Here is a 16623-nt window from a genome sequence, read left to right on the forward strand (position 1 = left end):
CAGGAAGAAATATCACCTAAGAGGTCATTCTGTTTATATACCACTGTTCATCTTGCCACTGTAAAACAAGACAAATCACAGACTCTTTTGTCACAGCTTTTTACATCAAACAATGGATGCATACATATATTTCTATGAGGAAAATTACTGATGAAGCGTCACTGTAAAGTATGGTACTGTAAAGTCAAAAATACTGTAGAGTCAAACAGAAAAATCTCAAAATTGAATGGACTAATCTAATAGGAAATCTAATTTAGTGGACAAATAATCTTCCAAATTTGTTTGCTATTTCTATAGGCTACATTTTCCATTCTGAAGATGTAACGTGGTGGACAGCTTTGGCCTGCGTGAATAAATAATTAACAACAAATGTTTCAGCAGTCAAGAAATATGATATAAATTGACAGACAGACAGACAGACAGACAGACAGACAGATAGATACTTTATTGATCCCAAAGAAAATTTAGCAGCGAGTAGCAGACACACAACACTGTGCAGTAATAGTAATAAGGGTGTAGACAATATAACAGGCAGAATAAATATAAAAGATCCTATCTACAGGCGTATATACAAATAGAAAAACACAACAATCTGTAATAATATCTATAACCTGACATACAGAGATGAGAACGCAGCGCAAAATGACTGTATGAGGAGGTACAAGTAATGGCATATAATGACCATACTGAATTAATAAATATGTGCAGATATTGGTACCAAATTAAGGTGTCTAGTGTCCAGACTGGCACTCAGATCTTTAAATGTAATAATGTGTTTCCACAAACAAAGACCACAACTATCACGACTATAGTTTTTTCTGTGGTTCTTTATGGACAGGAAAATATTGATGCCTTTGAACTTTCATGTTGGCAAAGGCTGGAAGTATAACTGGATGGCAAAAAAGAAACACAAAATCAAGCCTCATATCTCCCTCAAAGCCCAGTTAACCAAACTGAAGCTCTCTAATTTTGGACATATGAGAAAAAACTATTTTTTAGACAATTATACTCGGAACAGTAAATGAGGAAGAGGATGGCCAGCAACAAGATGGATGAAGACAATCAGAGGAAGCATGAAAAATCCATTAGAAAGTCTAAAGACCGAAACAGAAGACAGGACATTCTGGAGACCGTCCACATGGTCACCAGGAGTAAACTCAACAGCACTTAATAATAATATTGTCTTTTTAAATGTATTTTGCTGAAGACATCTTGCAGGCCCTTAATATTAGAACAGTTACAATTCACCAGACTAGAGCTCCCATCCTACAGTCCACTACCTGTCCTGAACTCAGTACCCAGGAGCATAGAAACATCAGCTGTCCCTACATGACTGCATCATCTATACCAGCAGGGCATCTTTTTCCAGGAGACAGACAGCAACTTCGTACTCTTCACTGTGAACTTCAAGGCAGAACGACAGGAAAAACTTCCAGGCCAGAAGGCCTGTATACTGAAGTAAGCTATATAAGCTGGAAAGAATAAGGCCAATTACCATGAATGAATAAAAAAATTACTCAACCGCCCATCATATGTGTTTGCCCTTCTGAATGTAATCTGGATTAGGAATGTGGAACAAGATGAACAGCTTCATAACCTTGAATTACAACAATGGGAGAGCATCTCTATGTGAGGTAGAAGTCTGTGCATCCGTATGCCACAGTAACAGTGAGGCTGGGTTCGAGCAAGCGGCCGGCGGTGGACGGATGCTACACAGTTCACACTGCTCCTGTTGCGTTGTTCTTGCAGAGGCGCATAGAGGAATTAAAATGGCTGTCATTTGAGAAGAGGGAAAATGTTCTGGCACTCAGCCAGCCTTTTCCTGCCCAGTCCTCTGGTTGCCCTGTCAATTCCTTTCCCTTTATACATACCACATTCCTGGATGAGGGAGCACGGCTGGGTGGCTATTCAAACCGTCATTAATCTCTACTAGAGAGCTGGTTTATTTCAGGAATGGACAGAGTCAGCTGTCCACTTCTCACATGTATACTCTCTCTCTCTCCACACAAACACACACACACACACACGTTCAATATATGCTGCCAGTGGTCCAGGTGATATAAGGGGAATTCCACCAATTTTTCAAAATTTCTGCATAATTCAATTGTTGAGATGTAAACAAAGTCATTTAGAGTGGGGTGATATGAAATGGTACATTGTAGAGAAACGTACAGGCTCAGATTTCTTTACAGAAACATTGACAGTGCAAATACAGTTCATACATTTTATCAACTCATTTTATTTAGAAACCAAAACATCTTCGGAATTCTGTGTGTGTTGTATTTAAGAATATGTTTTAGGCTAAAATCATCTCTCAGGCAGTGGGCAGCATATTTCTAACCCTTTTGTGTAATATGTTCATGTAATTTAACTTTTAGAGGCATTAACCCATTACAGACATCTGGTTCCCATCACTACCATTATAAACAATTCTTACTTGGTAAGTCTCTCCAGCATTAAGCATCGACATCAAACCACTCTGAACGACTCTGTTTACATCTTAACCATTAAATTATGCAGAAATTTTGAACAATCGAAGGAATTCCTCCTTAATTAATTCATACCAAGTTTTTCACTATGAAAACCAATACCTAATGACAAAAAAACCCTATATACACCATTAGTTTTTCCACAGGCTGTCCACTCTGTCCATAGATACACATTGTCCACAAATACAGATGAGTACACCTGAAAAAGAGTTGTTTCACTGACCTCAGCATACCTTTCCCACAGTGCTATAGTGATTCTAGAGAAAGAGGGATAGAGACAGAGACAGAAGGGAAGAGTGATGCATTTCACCTGTGCAGATAGGGGTCAGTGTGCGTGTGTGCCGTGAGCCTTTTCAGCCCCACAGAACCAATTAGACCCAGATTTTAGTGCTCCCCTCTATGAGAACAAGACCACAAGTCAGCAGGTGTACCAAAACGGGGCGAAATGGTAGAACATGCACACACAAAGAAGAGCAACCCCCTCTGGCCTCCACACGACTACACCTCTCAGACATACGTCCTTCTACAATGGAGCAATTAGAACATAATGGAGTCCTCTAAAGACAGAGGGGCCTGCCTGTGTGTATGATCCCACTATGGAGCTGCAAGGGAATGCCCCGTCTGGTTAGGCTCTGAGCTAATCACGCACATTGGTTTCATAGCCTCCCTGTTCTGGTGTGGGACGGAAGGGCCAATTTGATTGCCAATCAAAAAGTACTAAGAGGCTATGTGAATGTAATGCTTTTTACTGCATGATTAGAATAAATGTTCTGGTAGCAGCACTGCAAAAAAAAAAATTAATTATCTTGGCAAGTGACGTTACCTTCAATCTAGTTGATATGTCTAATATTTCTCATTTGAGGCTGTTGTAAGCGGAGTATAAGATAATTTTACTCTTTTCCGCATATTTTTAGCATGTTTAAATAACACTATTATACACTATATAACACTATAAAACCTATTTTCAATCATTTCTATGGAACTAGTATATAATTAAGTGAGTGGGGAAGTCCGTATGAAGGCCTTTAAGAGTTTAAGAAGTCAGAGAGCTGGCACAAGCATAGCTGTGTGCATACACACAGTAGCCAAAAGAGGAGTCTCGCATGCAGGAGCAATAAACTGAACCTCTTTCCTCAGCTGTATGAACTCTAAACTGGGCAGTGCCTCATACAGTAGTTACAAACACTTCCATGGCATTAAGAACATAGAGAAGCGCCATGAGAATTAGCCTAAAGCACCCAATGGGGGCGGACTATTCCCGTATACTTTGAGTCATTCTGTGACCTCCTGGGCTGCGGGTTTGTGGCGTAACACAGATGTCTGACGGCTGAACAATAGAAAAGCACAAGTCACAGAAACTTTACTATTAGTCAAATTCAGTTCTTATCAGATTAAGAACTCTTGGTTGGATGTTAGCAGAAAGAAGCAATATACAGCAATGATAAGCACTAATGAGCAAGAAAGTATATAGATACAAACTTAAGAGAACACATCGTACATATTTCTAGCATTTATTTTTCTGAGACCACATCTGACGTTTGTGTGAGTTTATGTACCAAAACAGTCAGAATTATTTTTTCTCTGTATCCTTCAGAATAAAACTTTTTTTAAAACTATGCCTTTAAGACATTACTGATTTATGTAAATTCTGTTCTAATTGGTTAACTCTGTTCTAATTGGCTGCCCTGTTGTGTGCCGCATTCAAAAAGCAGCTCAGGCTCAAACACTTCTTAAAACTTCAATCTGACTGAATGAGGCTGAATGTTGGTTGAATGGATAGATATGAGGGAATCTGTTTACATGGCACAACAAAAGCAACAAATTCAAACGTGATGCTTTTACAGCTTAGTTTTCATACATTTAGGCTGTACAGACTAGTGAGTGAATGGTATGTTTCAACAACATATCTAACGTTTCTTATTCTGACGCTCGCTGTAGGGATTATTTAACTTATTTCTAGTTTTCTTGTTTCAAGACAATGTAGATAATGAGACAAGACACTGGATAAAATGACTGAAAACTAAATATTTCTAGAAATAAGTTAAATAATCTTAGAATATTTTTACTACAACCTCAAAACGAGAATTATTAGATTCATCAACAAGATCTTTACCAAGATATTTTTTACGTTGAATGTTGTCTTCGATGGTGCTGTAGAGGATGTAAAGGATTGAAGTTTAATGACATTTAGAGGACCAAACAGCAGCCCAAAACCAACATGATATAGCATAAAATGCTAAGAGATTGGGAGCACACAATCTGCAGGTCTGTCATTAGGGAAAGACAGTGAGGCAAAGAACGAGAGATTATGATCTCTCCATCTTCTCTTTAATCAGATGATGTCCCTCATAATACAACAGTCATCTAACAACTACTTTAGCTGCTCTTAAAAATACCTCTCTGTTCATAGCCTCCTCAGAGTACAGGCCTCTGGGACGTCCGAATGCTAAGCAGAACTGCAGTAAATCAGGCACCCATGATGGGCCTGGCAGCCTTTAATAACACCGGTGAGAGGTTGAACGGCCTGCTTTAGGCCAGCCTGCATTTTTTTGACTGTGAACACATGCTGGGGTAAGCATATCAATCCAACGCATGGACAGAGCGAAAGAAGTAAAAGTAACTGACCTTCGGAGTGATAGCCTGTTGATGCCATCCTTGGAATCTCAATAACGCGATAGCACATTGCAAGGATGTTTGAAATGCAAACAGCGCCATGGCTAAAAGGTCGCAATCAATTCTGGCCCCACGGCTGAGCTTCTCTTTGAGTATATTTTGGTTGGGCATAACTCTTGGAGTGAATCAATTACTGCAATGTTTTTCTGTCAACAAGCAAAACCTTCCTGCATAGCAGTCTTGAGACAAGAATACTCAGGTTTCTTAGACATAAATGAAGACTCTAAATTATTCTTAGTGATGGCAGAGAAAAGTACATTAAAAATACAAACATTTCAAGCACCAACATTCACATCTCATAAAAGAAAGTAAACATAAAAACAAACAATCTCTATAACAATGAATGAGTGCAATCACCTGTAAATGTAGACAAACTACTGGATCAAAAAATGACTGCTTTTTTTTTTGCTCTGTGCAAGTAATATATACAGGTATGGTTATGCAAAATGTAATGGAAGCACACATTTTTTAAATTTTACTCTGATTTGTCAAGAGCCCTCCTATACTTTCCTTCCTGAAACTCTATAATACATTAAATACAGCTTTAATATATTAATTACACTCCATACTATTGGGTCAAGTTGAATCTACTGGTCAAAAGTAGCTTATTAGGTTCTCATATTCTTTATTTTTGAGCAATAATTTGTATATTCTTACCAGTGACCTACTGGGGTTTGTATGTTTAAACAAGCTCATAGTAAACAATGATCATCTGTAGCCCTGGTAAGGTTACAAAGCCATATGCATGAATTAGAACGACATACAAACTTCACTGGGAAAGTTACTATGTTTATAAAAGCCTCCGAGGGCCAAGCTTTATTTGTCTGAGCACCAGTTAGATGGCAGGGATATACTTAGGATTTCTAAGCTGATAAAATGTTTTAGTTCTTTTAGTTGTTCTTTCTTTTTTTCCTTTAGATTTTAGGATGGTTAGGTCTTGTTAGGTCTTGTTAGGTCTTATTAGGTCTACAGATGACTTGGTAGAATTACTCAATTAAACATTCATGCCTTTTATATGAAGCTCAATCAAACTGAACTTTGAAGGCAGCCAGGTTATTCATATTTAAGTTAAATGCCAAATTATTATTAACAGTGCATTTGGTTATTACAGAAACGGTAAGCACTTAACATTTTACCATGTTATTTTGGAAAGATGGAAATGTAGGATTACTTATGTATTAATTAAATACAGCAAAAGAGATTCCAGAATTTCTGTATGTAACAAATTATTTTTTGCTTGCTGGTAAAAATGTGAACTTTGAGAGAAAAAAAAGGTTGTTGCATCACTGACCATCACTGATTGTTACTGGAGCATGCTGTTGAAAGGTATGCTGGCATCACTATCTGTTTCACTTCTAAACCATGGCAGACTCCTCATGGACTATTCCAGAATACAAAATTACACCCTCATCTTTGATTCCCATATGAAATAACAGCCAACTTGAAAATCTAATCAGCATGGCCATTAACCTCTTACTGATGTCTTCGATAAGGATCAAACAAGTTAACCAGCTGGGTCAAGATTAATGGCTACAACAATTAGTCTTTTTGACCTGGGTCCAGATCCACATTGGGATAACGTGATAGATCAGCTGTGCAGATTTTCTCCATATTTTGCAGACACTGTAAGATGAAGCTCAGCCACAAGAGCTCGGGGAGTCCTAGCCTGGGGGTGAAATAGCTGCCATTCTGGGGAGTGTTCTAGTGACCTGGGCAGTGTGTAACTCGGGCTGGGTGCTGAGAATGTCTCGGAGACGCTCTCAAGTGACCATGTCGAGAGAGTCCATTAGGCACTAAATTGAGCAGGGGTGGACTGGGGGGTAAGAGGGGGTAGGGTGGGGGTGTCTTGCCTCGCTTCATGCCCACTGGGCTAGGCAGAGCAGTTGATTGTATCTGTATCAAAACACTGTTAAAGTAATTAGCCGCTCACACCCAAGACTCCTCTACAGGGCCTCGATGGACGCATTCTTTGAGGAGATTCTGCCAAGCGTTTCGAGAGCATGAGGATTTTAACCAGATATCCTCCCCCATCCCCCTGATGAGAGAGAGAGATGGACACTACTCAAAGACCAGCCTTCTCTTTGAGTAAATGAACCAAAATTTAAGCTTAACCACATCTACCCTACATCTGCAACTCACTTAAATGGAGAATGTCAGCATAAAAGCCATGAAGTATCACTAGTTTTTTATCTTTATCTAGGCATATTACAAAACCTTACAGCATTTGGGTAAATTCCTCAAAAACAAACATTTCTCCTACCCTTCATCCACCTCTATGTCTCCTCTTACACCAAACACGGGTGTCTCAGGACCCATTACCCCTACCATCATTACAGAGGGTGAGAGAGGATGAGAGAGAGAGCGTTTAAGAGCATTAATCAAAGCTGTGTGAACTATGGATTGGTTACCTGAGCTCAGCTTTAAAAAGTCAAAGGAGGGAGGGAGGACTTGACTGTGTTTCTAACGGCACACAGGTCAGACTCTGGGCTAACGGTGTTGTGTTGACAACAGCTTTGTGCCAAAGATTGGTGGCTCTGAAGTCGGCAGACTCAACTACCACCTGCCAATAAAGAATGGAGGGGCTTTGGGAGAACAAACAGCACAGATCCGCTCAGTGTCTTAAACAGTGATGGGGGATTTCAGAAGAGGCCCAAACCAAAACACTTTGTCTTCTAAAAATGTCCGGCAGAATTCAAACTAAGAAAGTATCGCTTCGTTTGAGTAAAACAAAGACTACTGTCAAGTAGAAGAAGAACATATTAAAGCAAAAAAAAAAAAAAAAATTAGGAAAAATACAGCAAAGACTGCAATCTTATCATAACATGCACGCTAACATGTATGTTAAAAGACAACAAAACAATTGTACACAAAAAAGATATAGTAAAGATATAAAGATGTTTTCGAGAAATATAAACAATAATTTTAAACGCAAATAAAAAAACAATCTTGGCAAGCATTAAAACAGAAAGGACTCAAACTATCTCTGGTATAATAAAAAAACAGGCACGTTCAAACTAAGAAATCTTTGATTTCTTTGAAAATCTTTGAAATCTTTGATTTAAGTTTCAATTACCATACAAATAATTCTAAAAACAAATCAAAGTTACAAAATTATTAGGAGTAGATATTAGGTATAAATAAGAAAATACTCGCATTTTTCCCCTTTTCACATCCATTGTAACATCAGGTATCATACAAATAAAGACATGTTTTCACACTGTATATAGTATAAACCTTCAATTGTTTTGGTGAATGCCTTTGTTAGACTCATCTGGTAATCTGATCCTGTTAAACACAGCTACTGTAAATGAATTGTAATGATTTATGATTTTGTAGAGTGGCAGAGCGTAAAAATAAATGCTGTTCTCACTTCTCATGGGGGAAAAACACCCCAGACACAAAACCACAAACTTGTTTTTCTCCTTGTTAGAGTGTCTGCAGTTAACGCTACGGTTAAGTTGCCTACACTAACATTCTGTAGAGAAGATTTGCCAAACTGTAGCACAATTGTTCTATGCAAATAGACTCAGCTATCTTAAACAAACTCATTATTTGCTGAATGCCTCAACTCAAACGCAAGCGCTATGGACCAACAGACATAACAACAGTTGAACAAACACATTTGTTTTCCGCCAATAGACACAACTCAAATAAGGAATAGCGAAGAACTGTCTGGGAAAAGAAACCCCTGCACTTACAATCTCAGCCACAGAGACAGAACATTCAGCCCAATAACAGTAAATTCACTCCTGCTAGGCGATCAACTAGATCAATAAAAAATATAGAATTTACTGAGTAATACAGATAGACTGATCATTTCTTCATGTAGCCTAGACAATTTCTTACATTATGCCCAAATTCCATTATCAAACTACTCAAGCACCCATTTCGAAGAAAAACAGTTCTGCTATGAACACGCACCGAGACGTGATCTATTTAAGAAAAACTACTCAAGTTCAAAAGATGCAAAAAATGCTGGGCATTAGTGGGTCCAGTGTTTCCAGTTGGTCCATGGGATCCTCCCAGAGAACCCAAACTGAAGACCTGGAAACATCTCCGTCCTCAGAAATGCCATAGAATGATAGGGGCCTCACCTCACTGTACGATGAGTTATTGGTCTCCAGGTACAACATATTGGCGCTGAGATTGAGCAGTGCAGCCGCTGTTTGCTCAACAGGCTCCAGGATTCTTACCCCTTGTTCTCTTTCTTTTTTCCTCTAAAACATTGGTGTGGACTACAGATGTGAAAGGAACAGGTTTAGAATCTCTATAGGAATTCTATGGGGTTGCCATATATACCAAGCACAACAGAGGGGAGGGCCTGAGAAGCTACCTGTCCAATACCTGAATCCACACCCTACGCCCTTTTTTTTGGGAAGGTCCTGCTCGTCTTCTAGCTCTTCCCTTGAGGACAACCCGGTAGTGCACTTAAAAATACAACATATGTTGATGGATAGCTTTTTCCAATCAAGGTTTATCTGACGAATGTTTTGTTTCATGCCACATTCTGCAACATTCTGAGTAAAGTTTTTTTAGATTGCCTGAACAGGGAGATGTTAAGGAAATGCAATATTCTAGCCATGAGCTCTTGCCTCAATAAACCTCAACTATTTAATTTAATTTACCACTTTATCTTCCTTTACTTTCAATAACTGTTTTGAAAGGTTTTATATTCCAAAGGACAGATAATATAGAAAACAGACAAACGGAACAAACCCACAGTGGATGGCAGAGTCTAACAAATGACTATGTTCTGAAATCATCTCTAGGACAGTAGATTCTTATGATTCTGAAGGCCTTAGAGCCTGAAATTCAGTTCACTGTGAAGGCTAAGACCACCTCAAGCATTTTCTGCCCTTATCTGCATAAGAATTGACCCCCTCCCTTCCCCCAACGCACCTCTTTATTAGTGTCCCTCCAGAAACAAAAGGGTGGCTGTAGACTGCTTGTATCTATCAGAGATGACTGGTGTAGATCTGTTTAGAACACATAAATGTTGGTTCAGACTGGGGGGAACTGTCTCCCTCTTTTGTAACCATACTTACATGCCAAAAGGGCTGTGGTGAATAAACCCAAGTGAAAAGGAGACAGAGAAACAGAAAGAGAAAGAGAAAAAGAAAGAGAAATAGAGTCAGTTAGTCATTCTGTCTGGTATTATCAGATAAAAGACCTTTGAGACCCTTTTTGTTTGGTGCTGACATTTGCTTGATTTGCTGGTTAGAAAATGTACATCATCAATAATTTGTACATTTTGGTTCATAATTTGAGCAGACATTGCCTGGCTTTTCCCAATGTAACACTGGCTCAGTGGAGTTAAGTCAGATCTAACATTTAAAAGATAAAATAAAGTTGACTTATGAAGTAAAGGCCTTCATTTGGCGTAATTAATGAATATATTAGTTCATTAAAATATCCTAGTGAATGAGTTCATGTTTGAGATCTACATATTGAGTTTTTGCATTTTTAGCCTTAAACATTTAGCACAGTCAACAAAGCCCTCCAACATCCCGCACTTTTAAATAAAATATATACTGCAGTTCGGTGCTTTGCAATTGGTGGTCAAAAGTTTGTACTCAATGTTTTTAATAGCATAAAACCAAAATGGTTGAAGATATACAGGTGAAATGATACTAATATGTTAGTCCTGTGCAACGTTACAGGTTTCAAATAATTAGTAGAAGTGTAAATAAAAAAGTAGCTGTAAATAAAAATTAAGAACTTTTAAATGAGAATGATGAATGGAGGCAAAAATATTCTAAATTCAGTGCTTTTTAATACCTTTTTAAGACTTCAACAAATGTAAAATAATCTATTTCGACAGAAAAACTGCACATACAGTCATGTGCAAAGGTTTTGCTGATTTTGTAAAGAAAATAAGTTAACACATTCTCTACTTCTGAACAATTTAATGTACAACTACTGTTAAAATAAAACATAAAACACAGAATGTGCCATAAATTTTACACAGGCCACATTTTGTTTTTTATTTTAATTGTGCACTTAAACTGCCATATCTATGTTTGTTCTCTGTAGAGGATGTGTAGAGGATATTTTCACTCAGAAAGCCGACAAAACGTAATTTGACCAGGGACGTTTTTCCTCTACAACATTGGTGCAGACTACAGATGTGAAAGGAACAGGCTTATAATTTCTATAGGAATCCTATGGGACTGCCATACACAGAGGGAAGGGCCTGAGAAGCTACCCGTCCAGTACCTGAATCCACATCCTTCACCCTCTTTTTGGGAAGGTGCTGCACATCTTCTAGCTTCTTCCTTAAGAACAACCCTGTAGTGCACTTAAAAATACAACATATGTTGATGGATAACTTTTTCCAATCAAAGTTTATCTGAAGTATTTTTTTTGTAGTGAACTTAAAAATACAACACAAAGATAAAGCAACGCTGTTCAAATTGTTGCAAACAACTGTAAACTCAAATGTGGCATGCTTTAAAGTCTTTTCATTCAAAATAGATTGAATGAAAAAGGAACAGCCTTTTTAGTGGTCAGTTTCTGACCAGAGGGCCGCTGCTGACTGGATATTTGGTTAAGGATCTGCAAATAAATTATATCATTCAGCATGTTATTCACTTCTTATTCACATAATTCCTGAAATAACAAACATCTAAAAGTTCCATTTGCTAAATTGTTAGTGAAATTTAAATCTATACCCAGTTGCCATATATTAAAAAAACTAAATTAATATTTCAAGTGATTATAAACTTTTGAACAGTAATGTTCTAGAGAGCATCTCACTGACACCAATATTTCTTTTCTCTTGGATTTGGAATTTAATCATAATTTTTCTAAATAATTTTAATTCAATTTAATTTGCTGACTTTTTATGGTTATATTTAAGCTCTGTAGATTCCATTTCTTCCTATGGTTCTTCACCATGTATCTGACAGAGAATGGAGGTCATTAAGTCCAGAACTAATATTTAGAAATCCTACTGACATTTCGCAACCATACATAACGCAGACAATATTCATTCAATACAATATTTCAATCTGTGACATAAAACATTAACAAAAAATTTCACAGCCGTGTAGCTCACTAAGAGCTGCGATTGGATAGAGCTGTGAATATAGCTCTGGGGCGGGAATTCTGTTAACCCAGGTGAAGAAGGAGAAAACTAATGCCTTCATCCCCCTAATGGGCCCCCCCCCACCAATACCTGTAACTATTACCGTCTCCAAGCAGTGGCCCACACCCTGTCTCCATATTGGGGGGCATTTAGCCTCAGGTCACCTGGACCATGGATGGATCAACAAACCAACACTACTCCTGCATCCATTGCAGGGATAGTGGCAGCAGTTATTCGCAATCCTTTTGATGAGGGCAATTAGCTTAGCTAAACAAACTTCTAATTAGCTTAAAACGACACTGGCGGTGGTGCTGAATAGGTGAATAGGCTCACCCTTGTGTCCTTGCTACTACTTTGAAACAAATAATGTAGTGACGATAGTGAAATCTAATCGGATTTCAGAATAAATGTAGACACCCACAAGCAGTACCTACCCCGACTAGAGTCCAGACACGTAGCTACGTTTGAGTGTTTGCACTGTCGAAGTCTGTTGCACAAAACCTTCACTGCTGAAGAAAGTGTAGAAGATAACTGTATTTAAGGAAGCCACCAAATCAATCCACATTTACCTCAATAATAAAACCGTATAACTAAGACATCAAATTTCAGAAAGAAAAGCTATGAGTCTAGAAACACAGATGGCCTGTATTTTTCTCTTGGGACAAATATTACTGATGGACACTCCAACACAACCTACACCTAACTGGTTTACCACACCCGATCAAAGAAATGCTAAATGTTACAGGCAGCATGCCTAACAGCAGGCTGCGTCCACGGTAGATTTAGTAGTAATTGTTTTTTGCAGGGCTAGGACTACTTATTGTTTTATTGACTGAGGCCATGAAATCATTAAGTGGAATTCATCGTGTTTGTTTGTTTCCTCTTCATGTTCTGAAAGTGCAGTCCTGGTTTTACATAAACAACCGTGAGCAACACAGTGTAATGTGACACAGACACTGGGTAGTAGCCCGTTCTGCTAAATAGCTAAAGCTTTACAGAGCTGTTCAAGGCTCTAGGGGTTCTGTTTGTGTGAGTGGATGTGTTTGAGTCATGCTTTAAAAAGTTGCTTTTTGTTTTTTTTGGGGGGCTTTTTGCATATCAAAACTCAATATGGTGTGAAAAGGCTGAGTTTGCGCCCCTTCTGGTGGTAACGGAAACTGTCCTAAGTAAACTATGTAGGATAATGTAATAAACACTCATAAAACATGTAATGTACTATGCACTGCACTATTCATAATGTGTATGAATAAACAGTCACTGACAGGAAAAAATCTCCAAAATTGTAACATGTCAGTTGCAGCAAATTCCCCCAGATATTTATGCTACTGGTACATACATTATATATATATAAACAAATAGCTCCATTTTAATATATATATATATATATATATATATATATATATATATACATACATACATACATACATATATATATATAAAATAGCTCCATTGTTTTATATATATATATATATATATATATATATATATATAAATAAACAAATATATTTACAAATATATTAACAAATAGCTCCATTTTAATTTTTATATATATATATATATATATATATATATATATATATATTAAAATGGAGCTATTTGTTAATACATTTGAAAAACTGAGAACTTAGAAAACATTTTTTGATTTTTTCATCCCAGACGTAGTTTTGTGGCAACTCTAAGCCCACAAGCAACTCCTTAAATGAAATTCTATTATGACTTCTATAACTTTAGAATAACTCAGCCAGTGTGTACTGTAGTCCTTGCAGTTGAAGTCATAACAACTGCACTTTCTGAGCTACTCCAGCGTCACCTGTCACACCACAACCAGTATCCCTGACAGAAAGATGTCTGTAGTATAAATCCAGTAGTGATTTTCTGTTAAACATACACAGACAAAACACACTGGTGGTGTTCAGTTGCAACTGCCATGAATTAAGCACTTTGGTGGTTCGCAAGAATTCACTATAGCAGCTAGAACCTTCTTAAGACCATCCAGGAGGTTCACTGAGACATTTACAATAGTATGGGTGGGTCAAAGGGTCAGGGAGGGTAAAAAGATAAATGTTGGCATAGTAAGGTAAGAAGAAAATAATTATCATTAATGTAATAAATGACATCACATATTATAATATAGTTTTCTAAGCACGTCATGGATATCATCAGCCTAAATGGACAGCATAATCATGTTTAATTGGATTTAGTGCAGTATGTGAAACACACAAAAAAGACTACTGATAGCTTTTATACATTTTAAATGTGTCACAATTATTTTTGTCTGCTTCAACGTCTTAAATAAAAAAAAACAAACAAAATAAATACTGTAAAGCATATCGTGTATCAAGAAAATCTTTTAAAGTATTGTGATATTACATGTTGCCACATCCCCTCACCTTGTCACAGGTTACAGTGACAGCATGAGGCATGACAGCAGCCCCAAAAAACAAATCACTGGTCTGAACTTGACCCCTTTTTGCCAACCACAGCATGCCAACACCACGACGAACTAAAGGCTTTTGCATGATTCTTTAAAATACACCTAAATAAGTTCCCAGACTTCTCAACATAGGCATTTATGTTTATGTACGAACAACTAACAATCAGGAGGAAAGTAAGGAAACAAACGTTGAGGAACGTCCTAAGCAGCTGGAAAGTGCACTAGAAAGTTAGTTTACGTAAATAATAGCAAATGTAAGGTATCCACTATCAAAAGGATGGTAAAAGACATAATATAATAAGGGTGGAGCTTGGAGATAAGACACAAGCTACAACACAAAACCAAAAAAATTTAAATGACCACCTACACAAGGATACACACAAATTGGGTGACTATATTGGTAAGCAATTAAGAGCATGAATTGTTCTGTCCAAACAATTTGTATCTGATAAAACACTGACAGCTGACAAATAGCAACATGTGACTGTAGAAAAGCAGATTTCTGGTTCAATGCTGGCTGCATTTATCCAAGCTACCTATACCGTTATGGATGACTGCATGCTCTCCACAGGTGTGTGCAGCTCACACTGGGAATCCTAACACTCTTACAAAAGGGAACAAGGTCACAACAAGGGCAAACTATATTTTAATATTTTAATCTATCTACATTTAACAGATACTGCATGCATACATTGATACATTTTTATATACAGTACTGTGCAAAAATCAGAGACCACCCTTTATGTTTTTCATTTCCAGTCAAAATTCCCATAAAATCCCTAGAATATTAATTTTCATCAGGAACAAAAAGCGCACAACAAAACAAACACAACAAACATCTTCTAAGCCATTTCTTCTTCTGAGTCACGGGAGGTGCTGGAGCCTATCCCAGCTGTCAGGCAGGATACATCCTGGACAGGTCGCCAGTCCATCGCAGGGCAGAGAGACAGACAGACACATTCACTCACACACTCATACCTAGGGGCAATTTACCATGTCCAATTGGCCTGAATGCATGTCTTTGGACAGCGGGGGGAAACCGGAGTACCTGGAGGAAACCCACTCCAAGCAGAAAGGACCCTGGTCGCCCGACCGGAGAATCGAACCCAGGCCCTTCTTGCTGTGAAGCAACAGTGCTACCCACAAATATTTAACATAAATTTAAAGTGAAGCTTATATATATGTAATTCAACTATATATAATATAAACAATATAGCTTTTTCCACTCGCTACTATGTCCACTCTTTGCTTCTATCACAGCTTCCACTTTTTTCAGTAGACTTGCTTTCAGTTTTTCAAAGAAATCTGCAGGGGCTTTCAATGCTTCTTGTAAACACATCCGAAATTCCGTCTTAAAAGTTGGTTTCATTTCCAGCTTCTCACAACCCACATAATTCCAATTATACACTTAGACCTGCCAGTCCATGAAGTCCACAACTCTGATGTCCTTTTTCAGTACTGTAGCGCATTTTCTTTTCTTTTCTTTTTCATCTATCTCAGTAGCAGCTACTGAACAGCTACACATTCTTTCAGACTCATAGCGTTGTGCTGTCTTCTCACAGTGGAAAGATGGACAGAAACACCTGTGGAACTTTTCGAAGCAACAGTGAAGCTTGATTTTCTCCTATTTCTCAAAGATGAAAGCTTTAAGTACTGTTTATCCAAGGGGGACAATTTTGATGGTCTACTGGGTCTTGCACGCTTGTTAATAATTCTGGTCTCAATTAGTAATTTGGGAAACTTTATAGGCTTTATGTGCTTTATTGACAGGAAATCAAATAAATTAAATGGTTGTGTCTGACTTTCTGGGCTTACAGGACTAGACATTGTGTCCTCAGATACTTTATTTATTTACTTTTCCTTATGATAGTTTAGCATTGTTCCAGTGTTGTGAGAGATGTGAGAAATATTACAAAAATTGGCATGAACTAGGTTTCCTT

General features: G+C 37.7%; 1 protein-coding gene across 9 annotated transcripts in view; it reads right to left on the minus strand.

Moving 5' to 3' along the window:
• The window catches only part of tp63 (tumor protein p63), a 62574-nt gene that overhangs the window by 25267 nt on the left and 20684 nt on the right, over positions 1-16623 (minus strand). For 4 of the 9 annotated variants that reach the window (XM_017698044.2, XM_017698041.2, XM_017698043.2 and 1 more), the window contains exon 1: positions 9257-9436. The exons of the other annotated variants lie outside the window; for them this stretch is intronic. In XM_017698044.2, the coding sequence (XP_017553533.1) occupies positions 9257-9295 (39 nt within the window). In that variant the 5' untranslated portion in view covers positions 9296-9436. Of the gene's footprint in view, positions 1-9256; positions 9437-16623 lie in introns of those variants that run through there. 9 annotated transcript variants of the gene reach the window in all.

Source organism: Pygocentrus nattereri, chromosome 26 (genome assembly GCF_015220715.1).
Source record: "Pygocentrus nattereri isolate fPygNat1 chromosome 26, fPygNat1.pri, whole genome shotgun sequence".
Taxonomy (NCBI): domain Eukaryota; kingdom Metazoa; phylum Chordata; class Actinopteri; order Characiformes; family Serrasalmidae; genus Pygocentrus; species Pygocentrus nattereri.